The 16928-nt window shown below is 36.3% G+C and overlaps 1 protein-coding gene across 1 annotated transcript; it reads left to right on the top strand.

Moving 5' to 3' along the window:
• The first annotated feature begins 11813 nt into the window (after positions 1-11813).
• On the top strand, positions 11814-16325 carry zgc:158260 (uncharacterized protein LOC571389 homolog). The gene is made up of 3 exons (XM_059336474.1): positions 11814-12048; positions 15655-16000; positions 16122-16325. The coding sequence occupies exons 1-3, from the start codon at positions 12014-12016 to the stop codon at positions 16320-16322; spliced, it is 582 nt and encodes a 193-aa protein (XP_059192457.1). The 5' UTR covers positions 11814-12013; the 3' UTR covers positions 16323-16325.
• Positions 16326-16928: the final 603 nt, after the last annotated feature.

Below are 16928 nucleotides of genomic sequence, written 5' to 3'. Positions count from 1 at the left end.
GTGCAAATAAACTTTTCTCAAATAATTCTCACGAGTTAGTTTCTTGGTGAAAGCTATTTTCAGAAATTCTTTTTAACAAATTATTCTTTAAAAAAAAATATGAGGACAGACTTGAAGATTTCAGAAAGTGTTGTGGACATGTCCTCATATGACGCCAATCTAGCGAAAATACTGCAGCATGATGAAAAATGAACGCCACATTAACCTGCATATAAGCATTTCTTTTAAATGCTTTTACCTGCAAAATGTCAGTGTTTGTACATGTCTGTGCCCTGAGGCCCACTGTCTAATAACTGGTCCATGTGCAGCCATCATGTCAAATACAACTGTTAGTGAAGTAGTGTTTGACGTGACAGTAAAGCTTGCACATGACTCTAAACACAATGAGTTGTTCTGGTTTGGTGAAAGCTGTTCCCCATTTGCAAACATGCTATACTCTATATTTACTATACTATAAAAATAAATTTACTATATTTAAATAGCATAGATTCTCAATGTGACATGAAGAAGGCAGAAACCAGCAATGACATTAACTTTGCAGCTGCAGTTGTAAAAATCCATTGGTTTCAGCAGAGCAAACACAGATCTGTGCGAAGCAGCGTTCGGCTGCTGGTTGGACAGTTTTCTTTCAGAGTGTCGGTCCAGTGAATATTGATTTTTTATCAAAGCAGATTTTTCTCTGCTCATTTATCACTATGGTTTGGTTTGAGCAGTAGCAGGAGCTCTCGTGCAGCGATACGGTGTTCACACTGTTAATGCATTTCAGATTTCAAAGTCACTTTGAAAAAAGGCAGAAAATGAACCTGAACGTCGACTGTTGCAGTCTAATGCATGACGTTAAAGATGTTTTAAACCTTTGAATGCCATCACTTCTTCTTCACAATGTCAAGCTCATGAATGTGCTACCAGAATTTGGATGAAATGCGATTAAGTTTAATGTCACCAAAGGTCAAAGGTGACATTTTTCTTGGATTCTTGGGTGCTTTTTTTGATTCAGAGGCTCTCAAAGCATGTCGGTGGTGTGAAGCTGAAATAGGACACTGGGGGCTGAAAGCCACCACCATCCTTATTTACAGAAAACAGCAGCTGCTTATCTCGATAGCTTTTACTCAGGATTTTTAGTGAACGAGATGCCGGATCTGATAAGAAGAAGGAAAAAAGGCCGGCTAAATCTGTCCTTGCTGCCCCGGTTCAAGCCGTCATTCACAGATTCACTCAACTCATTGAATGGGGTTTATTTGCAGTTTGATTGGCGGAAAAAAGGGTTAGGTTGCATCCTGCTATAAAATACTGGACAGTAATGGACGAACTGAAAGGTAACCAGGGTCATGCAGCTACCTCTTTCATAATCCATTCATAAATAAAGCAGAAACAAAGGACTACAAGTTTTCCCCAGGAAGTGATATACATCATATTGTTTGATGTTGCTTACTGGAAGGAACTGGCTGGGCTGGACTCTCAGCATTAATGTAATTGAGTTTTACCTCATTGTGCTAAGCCTTATAGCAGTCCCAGAGGATGGGGGCTACAGGAGGGGGCAGCATCTGTTCAAACAAGAGAAGTAAAAAATGCTAAAGAAAATCATCAGGGGGGAAGGATAACAGTCAAGTAATGCAGCAACATTGTTTCTGCCAAAAGAAAGGGCGGGAGGGTGAAGAGGGGTAAAACAGTTCAACCTTTGTAATGGTCTCTTTTTATGTTTGGTCAGCAGAGCGACACTGATTTTTTTTTTCTTCTGATATTTTGTTGTTGGACGCTGAAGACACCCAGCTTTGAAGGCCGACACAAAGCTATTTGATGACTAGAGATTGTTTTTTATGTCACCATCTCTATGTACAGCATCATGAAAGGGGCTCATGGTGAGAAGAAGGCGAGCATTCATGCATACCACAACAAGGAGACTTTTATCCAGAGGGTAAATAATTTGGGACAAGTTCCTCGAACTAGTGTTCATTCATTGTGTTTCGACACATTTTGACCCCCCCACAAAAAAACTGCACCCGTAACTTTTGGTTCGCACTTTGAAGACACGGCTAAAGTGCAAATGTGGCTCAACAGCAAGCACATTTATTTGGACACAGATGTCCATTCATGAGTTTGGGAAAGAAAGTATTCTCTGAATGTTTCATACATTCTGCACACTCAGCCTTCCGTCCGTGATAACAGTGCAAAATGGGTTACGTGCTCACTCGTGGGCTTCACTTCACATTGTGATTAAGGAGCAATTTAAGGTCACTATCCTCACACACCCATCAATTATAATAAGAGTTCAGTGTAAAGTCAGTAACTCACTTGGTGAACAGACACGACAGTTGTTATCCAGTTAACACAGCGCTTTTTGGCTGCAGACATGCTCACAACTTAACAGTAAAATCCTGTTTGAGGTTGATGGGCGGATTCCAAATGTAAATGTCATTAACCTGGTAAATAAGATATCTAATAACACACACAGTATGCAAACATATCCTTCAAATGACAATTTGTTAGACTGTATTCATCTGCAGCCTTGAACCAGTAAGACTGCCAACGCCCTCGCTCACAAAGCTATCTAAGGTTATAAGGCAACGTGGAAAAACAGGTGTGTCGAAATCGACTCATATATCACGTAGTGCGCTTTTTAGTAGCCTAGGGCGGAAATTTGTAATCGTTTTCTAATGAGAGTGAAAGTTTTTGTTCGCTGCTTTTGTGTTGCTGAGAGGCGCATATTTTTTGCAGGAGTGCCCTGTACACAAGAAAAAACATGGTCATTTGCGACTTTTCAGTTTTTTCAATCACAAGAACAGACAGGCAGGCCTTCTGGGGTGGTTGCTTTGCAGCAACAACAACAAAATACACAAGCTGCTCTTTCTTTTTCAACAAACAAGACATTTTACATGCTTACAACATCAATAACATGCTGATGTTTAGCAGGTTTAACCCATTAAGGCCTGAAAAACCGCTGGGCGATTTTAAAATAAGCCTCTAATTTTCTGGAAATTCTGGAAAAATTCTGGAAAAAAAAGTGTGAACTCTTCTACTAAATAATAGATTTTTCAGCCTATAGCAGATAGAAATGAAATTCAAAAAGTATTTGAGAGCTTATACAAATACTACAAAACGACGTAAACGCTTTCCAGGCTTCAATGGGTTCATGTTAACTATTTTAATTTAACATGTTTGCATGCTAACATAAGATAATTTGCTCAGCACAAACTACATTGTAGCTCAGTTTTGCATAGAAGCATCAACTTAAAGGTGGCGCTACAGAGAAAAAGTCTATTAATGTCGATATAAAAGTCTTCAGTAATCCATCCAATAGTTGTTGAAATATTAGAGACTGGACAGAAGTGTTGTCCTTGATGTTAAGAGGGGGATTACATGGTTAGGTGTTACAAATTGTAATTAAACAAGTAAAATAAATGGACGTACAGATCTTTAAATAACAATGTGGACTTCTGGTTCAAAAAGGGATGAGAAAAGCGGAATCTTTGGTCAATGGCGTGTTTGTTTGACTCATCCATCATCCCGCCAACACACCCTAAAAAGTCTTTTATCCTCAATTTCCCCTTCGCCATAGACTTCATAATGTCACTTCCGCCTTGCTGTTCTTAATAATTACTACGGCCACTAACAAAAGCAAAACAAATAAACAAAAACAAGAGTTAGGCATTTCTTAAATATCAGTAATGACATGATATAATTAATTCATGATCACTACTGAAAATAAATTGTTCATGGTTATTAAAAAGTAATGCACAATGAAATCACTATGTGAATTCTTGAGTTCAACTTACAACACTATGATCTGCTTTAAATGTGGAAGTTTTTACCTTTAGATTTTCATGGTTTGGGAGAACTCCACCCATTTTGTTATAGTAAAGCCTGTCAGCTCTGTGTTTAAACCATTTCAAAACTGCATGGTAATCAAGCTCAAATCGAGGCAGCTTTTCTTAAACATAAACATTTCGGAGGAGTGGTATTTTAGCTTGACAGCAGCAATGTACAGTCTGTAAGATGAGGTGAAAACTTGAAAAACCAACCACATCATCCACCAGTCACATTCCATTATCTGTCCTCCCTATCTGCATCTCCCTCCTTATATCAACACAACAGAAACAACATTAACTCTTTCTGTCAATACTGCTTGACATAGTAAGCGGTGTCCTCCGCCCCATACGGCTGCACCGCGGTGGAGCCTGGTACTAACCATTAAGTCACGGTACTTTGGAGGCTGAGACAGTCTTTGTAAGGCCACAGACTGATAAACAGGCATAGTTGGGGGAGTGGAGACTTGTGAGGAGTGGCAGACCTTTTCACTGGAGGTGATTAATGCAAACTAAGCCATTAAGTTCTATGGGAAGAGTACACTACAGTGAATTTATTTCTGGGTTAAACCATTCCTTGCTCTCCTTGGAGAGGATCAGAGTGGCCGAAAGAACTTGCTGTGTTGTAGCAGACAAAAGAAATGGATCCAATGCCCTCTACCATACTACAGTGGTGGAATGTCACTAAATACACCTACTGTAGTACTGTAATCGAGTATGATTTTGAGGAACTGTATTTGGGTGTTTCCATTTTTTTGCTTTACCTTTACTTCCCCAATTTCAGAGTGATACGTTTTATTTTCCAGTTTATTTATCTGGCAGCTGGTTATTTTTCCAATTCAATTCATATTACATATAAAAGCATAAAATAATCGGTAACGCTTTACATCAAGGTCCTTGTAATAACCATTAATTAACAAGTAATAAGGCCCTTGTAAGTCCTTACAAGATGCTTATTAGCATTATTGTGTGTTTATAAGCTTATATAAGTGTTAATAATGGCATAACAAACACCCATGACCCAACAATGCCTTATTACTTGTTAATTAATGGTTATTAAGGCCCTTATTATAAAGCGTTACCAAATAATCTCTTAAAACACAATATATTATAGACAACCAATATGGTATTTTTGAGGTACACAAGCAGAATCTTTTACTCCACTGACAAGCTAAGTACTACATTTTCATAATGTTTTCCACAGAGAGCTTTTTTTTAATGACATCGTCTCCTGTGATGTCACCAAAAGGTCTCTAAAGAGCCATTGTGAAGCTCGGTGTGGTGACTCCTGCTATCGCCATCTTGGCAGTGCCTGTCCACTCCTCAGGCTGTAGATGCTTCAAATCAAGCGTCAATTAGTGCAGCAGTTGTGTGGTGGTGTGGGAACATCACGGTGTCTTTATGATGTCAGCAGCTTCATTCATTTAACAGCAGCGAGACGAGAAAAGATAGCGGGACTGTGTCTTGTGCTAGAGCTTGTTGCAGGAAATTCCCAATAAAATTGCTCCAACAAGCATCCATGTAGTCAGCTGTCTAGTCATCTATTTATTTAACTTTCTTGTACCAAGTTTTTTGGCCGTCAACCCATTGCAGCTATAGGATGTTTACTCTACTCTCTCAGCACCTCACTGGTTCATAATTGGCCAAAGCAACGTAATGTCAGGTTGCATTTCTCTAAAAGTTTAAAAATGTGGGTTTTTTTGGGCCTGATGTGGTCCCCACCGCCTCAGCCTAAACTAATTACCCATGGGACGACTGCCATTTTCGTCGTACTGCCTGATTTGTTGTGAATGTAGCCTAAATCCTGGCTAATCCAAAAGAGGTGGAGAGTGGGTGGAGCTGACTGGTTTTTAACATTAAGGTCTGTGGGGATCAACCATAGACTGTATAAATAAGGGATCAACTCGCTTTTGGAGAGATCCTGAAGTGGCCATTTGAGGTACTGCGGTTTTTGGCACATTTATCTGACTCAGTGGATGTAGACTGTTGGGATAAACCTGTCTTTACTGCTGATTTCAGATGGATTCCCCTCCCTCTTTCCACTAACTTCGCTATCCATTTTGCAAAAGCACGGTCCCTGAATCCGGAGCTTAGCTCCAACCAAGACGATTGTGATTGATTTTAAGAAATGAAAACAAGCTGGAGCTTTTTTTCATTAATTCCAGAACGACATGGATGCAGATCTTTCTCCAGAGCTGACAGCGGTGTAGAGATAGGTCTGATCAGGAAAGACTACTTTGACTTTGACTGATTTTTCAGCACTGGAGCTTTCCACTTGGAAGGGACCCGACCCGTAGGCTGGGAACTTCTACTGAATATCCTACCTATATACAGTATAAAGTGGTAAAAGTGGTGAAATCAGTTCCACCTTTAAAAAGCAGTATAAAGTCAAAATGTCATTTTTTTTGTAGAACCACGTTGAACAGATATAGTTTGAATGCAGAACTTGTAATGGAGTATTCTTATACTTTTCGTATTGCTATTTTTGATCAAAGTAAAACTTCAATACTGCTGCAGCATAACCTGAACCCTGTAACTTAAACATTTGGCCTACATACAGTAGACTAAAGAACAATCAAGGTGTATCTTTGTAATTGTATGTATTGTATTTCTCATGGCATGACTTTCTAGTTTATTTACTTAACAGCAGTTAAGTGATGGGCTGACCACATAGAATTTCTTTGTCCACATAGGTGTGGCTCATTTCCCACCATTCAACTAATGTGTTTTGTAACAAGAGGCCACGTCTCATTGTTCCCGCATGGAGCAACAAAGTGTTAATTTAAGAATTCAAGGAACCACTGCTTTCACACCACATTACAATGACAGAAAATATGATCTCTGCAACAACATATTCTGTAAACACGTGATTTAAATTTTTCGTGGTGACCCTGCTTAGCCCTGCTGTGGCCTGAGGGGAGAGTTATGCAACAATGTATGCATTGTGCATTAGACATAGTCTGACAAAGTCAGGCCACAATTTCCTTCATTTTTAATGTAAAGTGGAAAGAAAAGTGAGGTTGCAAGATGTTCTCTGTCTGAAGGCTAGATCACTATAACAATCACACTAAATATGAATAAATGTGGAGATAGAGAGATGATTTAAAAAAAACAAAACACTTAAATCTTTTAAATAAGAAATGGAGGCCTGCACAGGAGTCTGTAACTGGAGTAACTGTAAGCCATTCATTTAATAAAAATGGCAAACATTCTCTTGTTTCTGCCTCTCAAATGTTTTCTCTGTTTATTATAATTGTATGTATATAGTTGTTATATATCACTGCATTTATTTGGCTTTGAGGTGCTTGAGGGACAAAATTAGCTAGTTTTTGTTGACTAAAAAAATTAAACAATCCAAAGAATAATCCTGACATTAATCAAAAATAAAAATAACTCTTGTGGCCCTATACCTGTATATATAAAGTTGAATTGGCCTATTGAAAATAGGGAGTTGACTTGCATAAGATTAAAATAAAATAAAAAATACAAAAACAGCCTTGCTTAATGGGGTCTTGACTATTATGTCCTATATTAAATGTATTTGTCAGATTGTTTTTGTTTTATTTGCATTGACGGTAATACCCAAGGAAGCCATTTTTTATTTATTCTATCAAAATATGTGGCATGTGGAGCTTCTTGTGACTCTTACTGTGAATAAAGGTCAGGCTAATAAATTTCAGGTTATCCAAGGTTGACAGGACCTTGACCACAGCACAGTAAGAAAAATGAAGAAGCGGGGAACCTGTCGTGCCACACCTGTGAGGCATCCTGTGCAGATAGGGTGTTAGGAGGTTTGCACATCCTTTCTGGCTTATTGTTTTCTACAGCTGCAAACATCCTAAAGGCTGTAAAGGCTGTTAAACATGGTAGTCAACTACTTTTTCACTGGAAAGCCAGCATGCTGCCAAACCCTCTAATTTGACCATAAACAAAAACATTTCCTGTGTATTGCACAAGTTTCCCCCAATTGTATTTATCTTACCGATGAAAAGTAGAAAGTCTCTGGAGGAAAATTAATGTTGTCCTGTTTCTTTGTTTCTTTGATTTGATTGTGCATGTCTGGAATAAATAAAAATAATGAACGCACGTCATCAAACAAACAACATTGGCTTCTGTTCACCTTTCTGGATAAGAAAAATGCAATTAAAGTTCTGCAATTAATGAAGCTAAATGATTAAAATCTGTGTCATTTTGGATATGTTTATTAATTCAATTTTAAGTGGTATTTGTTTTTGAATTTCTCCATTCCACTACATCTGCACTGCTCTCATTAGGCATATCAGCAAACACAGTGACTCAAAGTTTGCATGTGTAAACAGATACCATACTACAGAAGTTTTTTTCCAAAGGGGCTGAACCTTCCCAGGTCAGGCCATCTCCGTGCAACCATTTAGAGAGCTGTTTGCAGACAATGAAAAGTTATACAGGTTTCGTGTTTCAATATTTATAAATCAGGATGTATGAGAAGGAAATCCTCCTGAAGAGGAAAAGAACGGTACATCTTGGTATATGAAACTTAGAGTACACAAAGTCTCAGGCGTTTCCTTACTATGATGAAGCAAATAAGACAAAGATTGGCAAGGAATAAAACAGTATCTTTCAACTGGTCTGTATCTCCCTGTGGGCACACAGAACATATAAATGCACGTGTTTGACCTTACTAGACAAGAATATACAGTATTGCTTTTATTGGCCCAAGGATGACAGAATTTTCACATTTCTCAGAAGGCAAATTAGCTTTTAATTTAGAGGTAAAATTGTGGAAATAGCCTGTGTTAGAGGTATATGTTTGAGAGAATATGTTGTGCATGTCTTCCCATTTTAAGTACTTAAATGGGAACAGCAGATGAGAAAGAAAAACTCCTGACCTGACACTTGGCCTTTGCAGGTCACTGTGTGTGCCACCCAGTCTGACAGAAGTATGTGGGAGAAAGCTGCTAAAACACTTTGTAAGGAGTCACACGAGGGAAGATCCACCCTCCATATAAAGTTGGAAATTCCTCAGAGAAATGGCGCCACACTAACGTAACATTGCCATGGCTAAATTATGTATTCATGTGTCTGTGTTGCTGCTGCGTCATGTCAGCGGTTCAGCGCTTGTGTCTTGTGACAGCACGAGGAATCTATAGGCGAGAGGAAACAGCTCAGGATGACTGCAGTGATGAACAAACCCATTCACAGAAGCTCACGTGGGCATAGATCTTTCTGGAAGTGCCAGCAATTAGCAAAATGTGTATTTATTCAGATCTTAGGGCTTTTTAGGGCTTTTGCAAAGCATAAAAACTTTCAAAAATATCTTTAATTTATAAAGAACTCAAAAGGCGCTTGAAACTTTAGTTAACCCCCCTAAAGTGTACCTAGTCTGACGTATTTGATTCACTCAAGTGGACACTCACTTTTGACATTATACTGTGCCTCTTTGTTTGTAATTTGTTTTGGTATGTTATGGTATTTGTCAAGTTTTTTATTTTATTTTTTTGTCTCATTTATTTATTCACCTATATTTCTATTTTATTTATTATTATTACTATTATTATTATCGTATGTTCGTGAAATGTACCTATTGTGACATTTGATACACTTAAGTGGACATTCGACACTGACATTATATTGTGTATACTTTGTTTTGATATGTCATAGTCTGTGTCTAATTTTTATTTATTTGCCTTTTATTATTATCTTTATTATTTGTGTATGTATGTTATTTGTCACTCTGAAAATTGACAATAAAAATATTTTGAAGAAAAAAAAAAAAGAACTCAAAAGGCGCTACTGTTAACAGGATCACCGGAGCAGGCTAATATGCTGAATTGAATAGTGTGGATATATTGGAATAAAGTTGTCAAATCTTAAATGGGTATTCAAATGCCACTGTTTTATGGCTGCACTGGGACTGGCTGTGGCACTGGCAAACAAACAAACTAAAACAGCGCATTAGACAGTTCACTGACTGCATTGAAACTGTTTACCAAGTTAGTTTGTTGCTATAAATAGGGTTCATCAGCGCTGAAAGGGAGGAAACAGTGGTCCCTCTGTCCCGGCAGTGTTTTCCCTGGTGTTTGAACAGCAGGAGAGTCCGGGGACCTGAACTTGGGCTAATTAGCTAATTCATCTGCCCTGAAGGGAATGACATGTGATTACATGCAGTCAACAACAATCACTTATCTATGCAAAACAAGTTGCCATTCAATTTTCCAGTATCTTAACAGTTTCACAGAATAACTGTAAGCTTGGGAAACTACCTGCTATGTGACATGTGATGTCACTGAGAGGGAATAGCGAAAGTAAAGCAGATAGTTTAACATACACGGTTGCTCATAAAGTTGGATTAAAATACTTTTACCTCTTCCCATGAAATGATTGTGACAATGTGATTTATTCTTGACTGATAATATTTATATCTTTTCAAAACTTTATTAATTAAACTCTTCCAAACAGCTCACAATTAAAATTAAAGCACAATTGGTGGGATTGTGTCTGAAAATAAAAATTATTCCAACTTTATAGGTGACCGTGTAGATAATTAATAGTACTTTAAGCTATGGTGAACTACATTTTCTTAAGTACTGTACCTGATGTACTTTACGTTTCCATTTTGTTGTACTTAATACAAGGCAAATATTTTACTTTTACCCAACTACTTTTCTAACAGATACAGTTTGCAGATGAGGATTTTACATAAAAACGTGATTTTTCATTTTATGAAATATTGCGATCAGAAAGAGACATCAAAGTATAAAAAAAGTAATTAAAGCATTTAAAAAACAGCCCCCTTCAACTTCAACACAGCAGTATGAATACATGAGTACTTTTACTTTTGATAGTTTAAGTACACTGACTGATAATACTAAGCCTATACACTTTTAAAATAAAATGTCCATGCTTTGCCAGTGAGGTATATTTACATTGTGGTCGCTTTATGCTACATCGGCAAAAAGCTTCAATACATCGTCCACCACTGGAATGAAGTAGTATTTGACTAGTATACTTCAGCATTCAAAGATTTGTATTAACAGTGATTACAGGTCATGGTGGCATGGTGCTGGGATTCAGGCTGGCATAAACTAAACTTCAAATCCTCTAACAGGGAGAGCCCCCTAGTGTTCAAACACTCACACAGTAGGTCAACAAAGGAGAAGTTTAAATAATTTAATGACTATTAACTTATACTCATACATACTCATTCACAATGTAAGATGAGATAACAGCTGGCTGGACTAAAACTACAATATCTACTAATGTAATGCAATATATTCTGTTCTGTCACTCAAACAACACAGCAGCTGCAGTTAAACACTCACACTATAAATGCACATGTGTAATTAAATACGCTATGGCTATCTATACTCCATTTAAAGTCTGCACATACATTGCTAGCATACTTATCATAGCCTACATACCAGTGATGGAAAAAGTATTCAGATCACTTACATAAGTAAAAGTACTTATACCACACTCGCAAAATACTCCACCACAAGTTAAAATCCTGCATTTAAAACTTACTTAGGTAAAAGTACATAAGTACCAGCATCAGAATGTACTTATAATATCAAAAGTAAAAGTACTGTTTTTTGCAGAATGGATTATTATTATATATATTAATAGATTATTTGTATTGATGCATTTATGTAAGCAGCATTTCATTTTTTTGTAAGGATAGGGCTAATTTAAACTACTTAATATACTGTTATGAGGTTTAATATAAAAATAAAATGTCTAATAATTTTTTAATTGATCATGTTTTAATGTAAAATTTTAACCTGAAAAGTAACTAAAAGCAAATGTAGTGGAGTAAAAAGTACAATATTTGAGTAGAAATATAAAATTAGATAAAATGGAAATACACATAGCTCAAAATTGTACTTAAATTCAGTACTTACTTAGTTACATTCCACCACTGCTACATACATAACATTAATTTAAATTGAAACATCTATTTTAGTTAAATAATTTACAACATAAGTTATTGTTTCACTAAGTTATATTTTATTTACTATAAAAGGATTTACCTCATAAACTTCAACGGCCCCCACCCCACAAGACAACAACCTCCGCTGTTGCCGTGGTTACCAAGGAACAAACTAACTGCTCGGACACGTCACGACCCTGATTTTAGATATTAACCGTCGCAAATGTGACGTTAGCGTTAAAACAAATGTTTTTCTAAAACTACAAGTTAATTATTAAATAAATAACACCGACAACGAAGTATGGAAACAAAAAACGAGAGACCTATTTTCCCTTGGTAAGTGACATTTGACTTCGTTTAACGTCGCCATTTTGGCTCAAGAAATTATGAACACTATTTTCTATGGTGTTTTTTGTGGTGAATATTGACCACGTGGTAGAATGTAACTAGCTAACAACGTTATATAGTTTCTTTCTTTTATTATTATTTTTATTGTTTGCTGTTTCTATATTGATTTAATTTTTTTGTGATACATTTTTTTTATTGTTTTTTCCATTTAGTTTAAAACAAACAAACAAGCAGGTGTGGCAGGCATCAATATGGCAATAATAGCAACAGCAACAAAGAAGATAAAATGGTAGTGTAGCATAACAAACAAAAAATAGATAAATAACAATGGCAATACTACCAAGCAAACATATCAACAATATTGAGTGTTGAAAAATAAGAAAAAGGAAAAAATTAAATGAAATAAAAAATAATAATAATGAAAAATAGATAGACAACCCCCCTCCCGCCCCCCAAATTTCAAATTGTACAGCACTTTAGTCAATCATTAAACAATATTATAGTATAGTATATATATAGTATTAAACAATTATAAGGCACTTTTTTCTACTTCTAAAGTTACCCCACTACATTTTAAAAGCAACTAATGTACTATTTAGACAGCCATTTTTTGCTCCACATCATGTTTATAATAGTTTCAATTAGTTGCCGTTTCAGAATAATAACAAATATAAAATGATGTAAAATTATTTATTATTACATGTTAAGCTGCCCAGCAGTTAAGGACACTAAAATTAGCGCCACCTTTACCATGCCATTTTATAAATACTTTTACTTTACTAGTATATCTTGATACTTATACTTACTTAAGTAATAGTTTTAATGCAGGACATTTGCTTGTAACAGAGTATTTCTTCAATGTGATATTGCTACTTTTACTTCCACTACTGATGTAGACCAGTATTGGAAGTAGTAGTGGAAATAAATATAATATAAATATATAATATAAATAATACGTTTATGATACTGCTACTTTACCAGTACTGTTTTAGCCTATTTTGGCTATTTTGTGTGCAATTGAGAAGTTTCATCTTTTGCATCATATCATATTATTTAAAAAATGGTTGTATATGGTTTGTATGTACAGTAAAATATTAATCTGCAAAGTCACCTGCTACTGCTGTCAGATTAATGTAGTGGTGCAAAGATCTGCATGAGTACCCTCTGAAATCCAGTGAAGTAAAAGAATAAAGTAAAGCTATTATAAAGACACTTTGGGGTCTCTGTATCTTTCACTGGAGGATGTACTGTACAGTATGTTAATGTGACAGCTTATTATGTTGAACATTTATAGCTTTCTCATCTGTTTTCTCACCTGAACTGAGGATAGAGAAATAGACAGAGATGGGGGGAGGTGAGAAATACTTAGAATTCAGAGGAGAAGGAAAAGGGAGAGGCAGAAATAGATAAGCCAAATATGTTACAGTATAAATCACTGCAGACATGTACAGACTGCTATTTAAAATGGTTACTGAGCTGCTCTATTTAGACCTACATTATGTTTAGGAGAGCAGGAAGACAAATTTCTTTCTAATAAAGTTTAAATTCCTTTGTTCAGATGTAATACTCATCACCAACCTTGCACCAAGCATTGAAGAGACCAGAATTACTGAAATAATGGTGTTTTAAACTTTTCAAACAAACTAACAGGACAAAATAAATGTGTTATGCTAGATGTATCACTGTCTATGGGAATGTGTGAAAGTGAAATCCTTCTGGCAAGATATTATTAATATGATTGATCAAATATTAGCTAAGAAGTTGCCACTGGACCCCAAGCTTTTTCTTCTGGGCATATATCCAACTCTCCCACACTTACAAAATAAAGAATCTAGATTTGTGGATATGTGTATATTACAAGCTAAACGTATAATTTCTCTTAATTGGAAAAATGTTGATGGACCAAGAATTGGAAGATGGATCAAAGAGATGGCATCAAACATGACAATGGAAAAAATAACATACATTATTAGACGGAAACAACATGTTTTTGATAACATCTGGAGACCTTTTATGAGTTTTATAAGACATGATGCTAATGTTGGTAACTTGCTTCAGCAGGAGGCTCTGAGGGAGTAGAATGTTTATTTGGTGATGATGCTTTGAGAGAGACCCTTGAAATTTGTCAGTGTTATAACTATTTTCAGTATTTGTCTATATAACTAAATTTAAAGATGTGTGTGTGTATATATATATATATATATATATATATATATGTTTTGTTGTTGTTTTTTCTTTATTGTTATGTATGTATGTTTTTTATTTTTTATTTACTTGTATTTATTGTTTTTATTTATTTATTTATTTGTATTTAATTTTTGCTTTATTTACATCTTTTTTTAAAAATTTTTATAGGTTTACTGTGTTTTTCTTATACTTATTTGGCGAGGGGAAGAGGGGATGGGAGGGAGAATAGGGAGAAAAAGTTTGCTTTGTTGCATGTAATAATGTCTTGTTTGACTAGCTGTAATCTGCAAACAAAAATCTAATAAACACGTGTTTTAAAAAAAAATGTGTTATGCTAATGACAAATATGAGACAGAATTAAGTATCATAAAGCCAGAAGCATTGTGCAGCCAGTACAGTATATATGCAAATAATACTGCCTCTGTAATCGTTCAACTATGAGCAGAAAGCACATCTTTTTACTGCAGATCGTAACTGAAACAGGTTAAAGGGAAGTACAGAAGAAACTGACATTCCAACTGCACTGTGATGCTGTAAAACATAATTTCACAAACAACTAAAGTAGCCGTTTTCTGTACAAGTACAGAAAGACATATTTGTTTCTGTAAGGTATAACAGAAGAATTACAGTTATGAAACATGTTGAGAAGACATATCATAGTCGCCAGATTTTATTATCAGGCTCTCGATAGAGAGAATATGAATCGTCTTGTGTTCTCCTCTTTCGTCAGAGATACGATGCAGTGACTGATCTTCAGTCAAGTATCGGCTGAGTGTCCAACTGGCAAAACATAAAGGAGGATATAAAAAGACGACTCAGAGAGCAACGTGCATGTGGTTGAAATAGAGATGTGCTTCCTGCTCAAATAGAGAGAAATGCTACAGCAAAGAAATCGCCTGCTCATGCTAAAATTTTAAGTGAAACAAAAAGTCAGTTCTCTTACAAGATCTTCTGAGATAAAGGAGAAATAGTCCCTTTGCAGGCAGAAACATGTTGCCCTTTGAATCTTGTAATAATTGTTCATACATATTGTATTGTCTTCTTTACAGTGTGTGACTGATGGAAACATATTGTTGCTACAGAAACGATAACTGTGGTGCTCAGCAGCAACTGTACAGTGACCTAATTACACTGTCTGGCATTTTGTGTTTGCTATAGTATCCTTGAGGCAAGGCTATTTCTGCAGAATATATAGTCGATACTGCAGTTCACTTAAGTATCCTTGTTTATAGTTACCCTTTACCTGTATTGTAACCATATTGTATCAACAGATACACTTTGAGTTGCATTTATATGTATGAAAAGCGCTATATAAATAAAGTTTGATTGATTGATTGATTGATTGAACAGATGTTTAAGTATTTTGAAGTGCTTTATAAATTGTATTTTTTTTTTGTAAATCCACAGGTACAAGGAGAGGGTGCAGACCAAGTATCTCAAAGCCCCAGCAAACAAGACTTCCTTTGTCGGCAGTTGTTGCCGTTTTACAAACGTGGGCCTCAATGACTTCAGCGATAGCTTGTCAGTCTTATCTGGACACCAGACAGGTGTCTCACCAGTTATCTTCCATGAAACTCCAAACAACAACTCCAGTCAAAAGCATAAAACGTGCATCTCTAAAGAACACGCCTGCTTTTCGAAGCAGATGATCAAAAAGCAGATTCGCAGAGATTATGTGGCTGCTGTGGAGGAGAAACTCAAACAGCATCCTCTGGTTATGTTCCCGCACTATAAGGATCACATGACCCCAGAGGTAAGTGGACATGATAGAAGTGTGGACTACCAAGCTGCTATGTGCCAGAACAGTAAGGGCCAGTATTAAAAGTCTATCTTGTGTTAAAACGTATTTAAATGGTGTCTTCGTTTCTCCACAGTTATTCAAGAAGGTGGTATCCGTTTTGGACCCAGACATAAGCGTAAACTGTGCCTCTGCACTTCCTACGCCTACAGGAGACCATGCGGAGGAAGAAGAAAAGGAAAGCGGTGCAGAGCCAAGTGAGGAAGAAGTGGACAGAGTTTCTGCTGATAAAATGCAAGTAAAAGGCAGTTTGATTTGTACTATTAATACAATTTAAATTACTTTGATCTATTAAATGGAAAATAAACAAGTGGAGTCTGTAATAAGGCTAAACAATACTTCTCAAAGCAGCGCTGATGCCCAAAATCCAGGTCCCAGAAACCCTTATATCCTAAAAATGAATGGAAATTGTATCAAGAAAGGCCGGGCAGTCAAAGTGAACCAACCGAGCACCCATAAGGACATGAAAGTAGCAACCAAACTTTTCAGCAGATGGTTTGCTTCACCGGTAAGTTTGAGACATGAAAGGAACAAACAGATAAAATAACCACTGTAATGTTAACATGTGAGACTTATGTTTGAATCTTGCAGGATGAAGAGAGCAATGTTTCTCAATCTGCAATACTGGGCTGTCACAACTTTTCATCACACACTTTCCAAGTTCAAGTGGAGGACGCAGGCAGTTTTTCTGGTCAAGAATGAAATCCTGTCATAAGCAACAGAGTTCACAAGAACCACAAAGATTAATTGAAAAATATGTTTTTTGATGCCAGATGATGAGAAAAATCCAACAACACATCCAGTAAAGACCAAGGCAACCATCCAAGGTGCGTTTGCTGGATCAACACATAAGATAAGATGAGAGACATTTGGTTTGTTGACA

The sequence above is a fragment of the Centropristis striata genome, chromosome 7 (genome assembly GCF_030273125.1).
Source record: "Centropristis striata isolate RG_2023a ecotype Rhode Island chromosome 7, C.striata_1.0, whole genome shotgun sequence".
Lineage (NCBI taxonomy): Eukaryota > Metazoa > Chordata > Actinopteri > Perciformes > Serranidae > Centropristis > Centropristis striata.
The sequence above is the reverse complement of the archived record's forward strand: the minus strand, read 5'-3'. Positions and strand labels throughout refer to the sequence as shown.